Here is a 6,576-nt window from a genome sequence, read left to right as displayed (position 1 = left end):
TTCCCGCTTCCCATAATACCCTATATTATTACTATGGATATGCTATTCATATATTGAAACCGCTTTTCCTGAGCCATTTGTCGTTTAGATTGATATATTTTACTATCCTATCTCTTTTTTATCTTTCCAGAAGAAAGATTATATGTGTGTGAACGGGGAGTTAATGACGTATAGGAAATGGTCAGACGGACGCCCTACCGGCTATTCTAACGCACGATGCCTTCAAATGTGGAAAGTTCCCAAAGTAGAGATGACCGACACGCAATGTAACCAGCGATGGTCATTTGTGTGTGAACGACCACTTAAACGACCTTGATTTTAACCCCAGTTCACATGCTTATGTCCTCTTGTTGTTACGAACGTGTTACATTCCAGGAGAAAGATTCATAATATAAAATAAAGATCAGTATAATATTAATTTTATCATTAATATAAACATTATTATTAGCAAATTTTTCATCTTGGTGTCATTCATCATCACCATATGTCATCACCCTTATCTTCACTATCCCCTTCAACGTCATCATCATAATCGTCACCCTCATCTTCACTATCCCCTTCAACGTCATCATCATAATCGTCATCGTCATCTTCACTATCCCCTTCAACGTCATCATCATAATCGTCATCGTCTTTTTCACTATCCCCTTTAACGTCATCATCATAATCGTCTTCTTCACTATCCCTTTCAACGTCATCATCATAATCGTTATCGTCTTCTTCGCTATCCCTTTCAACGTCATCATCATAATCGTCTTCGTCTTTATCACTCTATCGCCTTCAACCTCATCATCATAATCGCCATCGTCTTGTTCGCTATCCCCTTTAACGTCATCATCATAATCATCATCGTTTTCTTCACCATCCCTTTCAACGTCATCATCATCATAAAAAAAATGAAAAATTTCTGGGTAGAGGCAGCTTAAGCAAAATACATAACTGTAACTCAACTATAATCCATCGCTTTGATTGGTCAAATCATTGGCGTTGCTTGACTCGCTTGCGTTGCGCTTTAGGCCAAAAGAATATTACGCAATACTGAAAAACATTAATAAAAACTTGTTTCAATCAACTATAACACAGTATCACTTCACAGAAATGTATCAATAAAAAATGCATATTTGATTGCAACTTAAGACGTTCGTAAGTATTTCAACATTTTATGTATGATAATCATGCCATATTTGCATCTTTTTAAAGCAAATGCACGGCGATACTGAGAAGAATTTGTAAAATGTCACGTGTGTTTCATAAATATATTTTTGTTATTAATAATAATAAGTACAAACGTATTTTTATGTTTTGAAACTAATAATTTATTGATTTTATGGACTATTTGTTTCGTTAACGTTACTATTATTATCGTTTTGTGACGTCACCATTAACACGAATAGTGTTTTATTATATTATTATTACGATATTAGATAGTATCATTAGCTGTTTATTAAATTACAATTTAATGTAAAGGTTATTAAAATTAATTTGTGTGTATTATTTTTAATATGTAAATAATACAGTTTTTATTTCTTAATACTGTATTATTATATTATTATATATTTTGTAATAATACAGATCTACACCATGACACCTCATAGCACCTCCCGTTACGCTTCATTGATTTTTAGAACCGGAAGTTCATTGTTTGACTACAAAACATTGGCCTAAAATCGGACCTAGGCAAAGTTTAAGGTTTTCCCTCTCTGCGGTTGAAATCAATTATTGCAGGCGACGATTGTGCCATGAACTAATTCCTCCATGATTGTAAATACATAGTCTATGGGAGGTCTTTTGTTATTCAATGAGAAGCATTCTAACATCGACATTTGGTCTGTGTCTTTAGAAGGGCCCTGCGTCATCAAAACTACGTTATGCTTCAGATCTGTAGCACTCACTTGCACTTTTACTACTTCATCTACACCGCTTTTTCTTAATTAACATTATTGACGAGCATGTTCATTACGTGTACATTACAAAGCATTTGAGATACAATAATCTTATAGTAGACAAAAGACACCCATCATAACATTTTTTTATTGACTATTGTTATTCTCAGTACCTACCAGAATTCTACCAAATTTAGAACACTTAAATTGGCAATATATAAATAAATTAATTAATATTAAAATAAATAAATAGAGAACTCTCGTTCATCATCTCCTTCTCATCAACTGCACGACAGTCTGTAGGCCTAGCATTTACAGACAAGTATAACGGCCGCATTGTTATACAGTCTCCGTAAAACAATACAGGCCTAGGAAGATGCCTCACTGTTTTTCAGTAATAAATATAGTATCCATCTTCTATATCACGATAATTGGTCTACATGCTAGTCAATTCGCCCCTGAAATTACTACAACAGTTCCTCTTTCTTGATGATGTATTAAAAATACATATTCTTTGATTGATGTCAAATGCACTACGACATACTTTCACTCTCCTCTAATATCTTATTCAAACAGCAGTCATAGTCCTCACCGATAGACGCGATAAATATATCTCCATCATCATATTCCAAATTAATATTTGATTGAATGTGGATATTTGAGACTTTATAAAAACGTGGTTATGTTTACTAACCGAACTTCTAGAATCCATTCAGGTACATTAGATGGTAATCATATATCTTATGATAATAGAAGTCAATCAGTATAATCACTGGACGGGGGATATGAATGCGATATGCATTAAGACGCGGAGGTAAATTAGCTGTTACTGCCAGGCGGAAAAGGTGTTTCGCAGTTGTGTGATTTTTATCGGCGCATTTTTATTTTGTAGAGAATAATTTTTAGTGAATTGAAAATGAATTTAAGTTTTAGATTGTGGATTTTAGCTTACTGTTTGATCATTAAACGCGGAGAAAGCAGAAGAAATTCTGAGACGAAAGTACATACTTTGGAGGCAGATACAGATGACCTAACGTCTACTCCAGTTTCTTCTCCAAGCCCGGAAAAAGCTGAAGATTCCTGCTCATACACCTTTAAAGTATCTTCTCTATCGGTGTCGGAAAACACTTGTGGTGTACCAAAAAATGATAGACGTTGCAGTCATAAGAAGGTCAGGTCTTTACAGAAGAATTATTCAAATATGAGTTTGAATGTCTTAAAATTGGAAAAGAAGGTTAAAAGTTTGGAAGAACGTTTGGAATTACAAACTGAAGTGATAAAGAATTTACAGAAGCATGTTTACACTGAAGGTAAGCTGCTTCTTATTACTAAATATGGTGGGCATTTCCAAATAGCTATCTAGGCCTAAAATTGCCACTAAATAAATGTCTCCTTCATCTTCTTTTGAATTTACCGTCTTCTTACAATCGATAGTCATTGACTTAATGTTCTCATTAGTAACGATGCTGCTGTTTTACTTAACTGAGAGACCTATACAAATATATATAAATCAATATATCTAATTAGAAATTAGATGGTAATCAAAATCATTTTTCAAAATGTTTGTGAAAAACAACCTCAAGCTAAAACAACAAATGTTTTTTTTAAACACTTTATTGTTCGTAATACACACAGATGTAAATTTTATGTTTACTGAATAATTTAATGAGTATTTAGAAATTTAGATGGTAGGTAATCATTTTTTAAAAATTATTGTGAAAAACAACCTCAAGCTAAAAATAATACGGTTTTCTGAAACACATTATTGTAAAAAATATATACGGATGTTGTTGTAAGTCAAAAAAAAAAAAACCTTTGACATTTATGCATGCTTATTTCTCGTTTTTTGTTATCTCAACAACTATGTTGTTATTACAGATCTACTCTGATCTCTAGAGATTTGGCTACACTATCAATCTAGTTTGAAAAAACGTGTAATATGCCCAAATATATAGTAGTGATATGACATCATGTCCATTGTTTTTGTCAATAACGTTTGATAGTGTAGACAGAGTATGTTACATAACTATATCGAAATAGTATACTGTACTTCACAACAATTTACAAAATATTAAAATGCATGTTTGAATTTAGTAGAAATATGTACATTAGTACCAGTAGTATTATTTCATCTTCAGTCAACGTTTGGATTTTACTGAATCACAAATTTCGTAGAAGCTCTGCAACTTGAGCCTTGTTGACTACAAATTTCCATGCACCTTTCTTCTAACTTTTGCGTAATTCTTGCCTTGGGTCTGATTTTGGGTTCCAGAATCTACGGCTCAATATTCTTTGTGTGGATGATTGATATTTCTTGTTCAGTTATTTGGTGTTTTTTCCACAAAATTAATTCAATCAATATGCAAGTTTATTCAGTTACTTACTTGAGATAATGATTGCAATGGTACATTCTTAGAATTGTTTAGTTCAGCTATAAAATGAATAATACATAGCTATATTATTAAATTAATCATATGCAGATAGGCCTAGTGTTAGTTTTACCTACAGGGGAAAAACAGCCGACAAAAGTACCTTTGTATAATCAATACATCAATTTTGTTCAGTTCAGCAGCATAATTAATTCGTTAATCTTCCAGGTATTTTCTTTCCCTTAAAGAGTCACGAAATTCATTGTCGGAGGCTAGTTCTGTTTGTTTTGGTAGTAATTGGTTGGACAAACGATAGGGGTATATTTAAATTGGACAATAAACTTTTTTAGATATTTTTAGAAAAATGTTGTAAATTGTTTAAAAACAAACTTACAGCATTATACATTCTGTACCATACGTGTTCAAATACATTTGCTTTTTTAGGGAAGGATAATAACAAGTATTTGAGTGGAAAGCCTTACAATTTTATCACGTTTCATATTTTATTCCAGTGCGCATAAAGTTTCATTCGAATTGGAATATGTTGTAATTACACGATATTTTTATTTATTTGCTTTAAAAGGTTTATATTGTGACCGTATGACAGGGTGGATCCGTTATAATAATTCTTGTTACTGGTTCAGCCCACGTGACTACCAAACATCATGGTGGAATGCTATAATAATTTGTAACAGCCTCAACCAGGGAGCTTCTCTGGCGGTATTAAATGATGAGCAAGAGGCGGGGTTTGTCCTAGCCCATGCCGATATGGTTGATAGGCAGAGTTTTTGGTGGATAGGATGCCGGAGGAAAAGCGGTCAGGTTAGTGAATTTTAGTCTTTTTGTAGCGCTTATGCAGGACTATGTTATTAGCAAATTTATTGGAAAGTTCCATCTTCTCTTTAGATGTTTACGACTGTCTTCATTATTTTATAGTCTTTTGTCTCAATGTCTCTGACGATAGGATACTACCAAATTGTGTTCACAATCACGTGTCTTGTGCCATTATTACCAATTATATTGCATTAGAATTAGGCCTACCGTAAAGAAGCTCATAAACGAATGAAGAATATATTGATTTTAGTCCTATTAAAAAACTCATACAATACACTTTCCAGCTAAGCAATTCTTCTGGTATCATGTCTGATTGCAGACGTTGATGACCATTGTTCTCCAGAGTTACCTGTTACATGCAGTTTGAATTAAATTGTTGTTGATGAACTAATGTTTGTAAAAATTGTAAATTTTGATTCAATTCAGTTCTTGGCTGCAATATCAAGACATTTTTATATATACCAGAATAAAATAAAATTAACCGAGTGTTAATTGTTGAGGGATGTGTCAAAAGTTGACGACAACGACTTCTTCTTCTTCTACATTTCCGCATAGTGTCACCAGTTTTATTTATCCTTTCCTTTTATTTAAGCAATTAATGACGTTAAATAATCATTCTCATTTATATATTATAGGTAAGAGAATGGACCTGCGTGGACGACTCAGCCCTTGGGTTTACCCGATGGTCAACTAACAGACCAACGAGTTACCCAAATGAACGCTGTCTGCAACTCTGGAATTTACCAAGGATGGAGTTCACTGATACACAATGCAATCAGAAGTGGGCATTTGTTTGCGAAAGGAAAATGAACGAATTATATAACTAAATCTAACGATCTCACAGAAGAAATAGGATGGTGTGCATGGAGCTTTAAATATAGTAGATAATATAATCTTATCAGGCAAGCTAAACACGTTGATTGTTAACGGTAACGTACGTGACACATTGAACGCTAAGAACGTGGAGCAGCAATACAACACGAGTACGTGTACACGTGCTTAGACTAAACACGTTGCTTTGTTGCTAAACGTGTTGATTGCAGAACAAATTAATAGATCTCGGGACGTACGTGACACATTGAATGCTAAAAACGTGGAGCAATATAACACGAGTGTACACGTTTAAACACGTGCTTAGACTAAACAAGTTGATTGCTTTGCTGAACGTGTTGATTGCTGAACAAGTTGATAGATCTCGTCGTGACACATTGAATTCCAAACACGTAGAGCAATTATAATAGGAGTGTACGCGCTTAACACGTTTAGACTAAACACATAACGTATCTAAAAGCTCCACCTCTGTTTACAGTGTTACCTCTAATTTGTCTGTGAGATTAACCGATAAAAATGTGAGTTATTTTGTTTAAAACACCTTTTTGCGTTTAAGTAGGCCTAGAGCTGTGATAACAGAACATACTCTGGAATTGAAAAAAGTATACAAGGAAACATTTTGTAAGTTCACTCCCGTTTAATTGTTACGAAAGTACAAA

General features: G+C 33.5%; 1 protein-coding gene across 1 annotated transcript; it reads left to right on the top strand.

The window, feature by feature from the left end:
* The first annotated feature begins 2,276 nt into the window (after positions 1-2,276).
* LOC140059160 (uncharacterized) lies at positions 2,277-6,556 on the top strand. The gene is made up of 3 exons (XM_072105006.1): positions 2,277-3,193; positions 4,836-5,074; positions 5,722-6,556. The coding sequence occupies exons 1-3, from the start codon at positions 2,800-2,802 to the stop codon at positions 5,911-5,913; spliced, it is 825 nt and encodes a 274-aa protein (XP_071961107.1). The 5' UTR covers positions 2,277-2,799; the 3' UTR covers positions 5,914-6,556.
* Positions 6,557-6,576: the final 20 nt, after the last annotated feature.

This window comes from Antedon mediterranea, chromosome 9 (assembly GCF_964355755.1).
Source record: "Antedon mediterranea chromosome 9, ecAntMedi1.1, whole genome shotgun sequence".
Taxonomy (NCBI): Eukaryota; Metazoa; Echinodermata; class Crinoidea; order Comatulida; family Antedonidae; genus Antedon; species Antedon mediterranea.
This window is presented reverse-complemented; position numbering and strand designations above follow the sequence as displayed.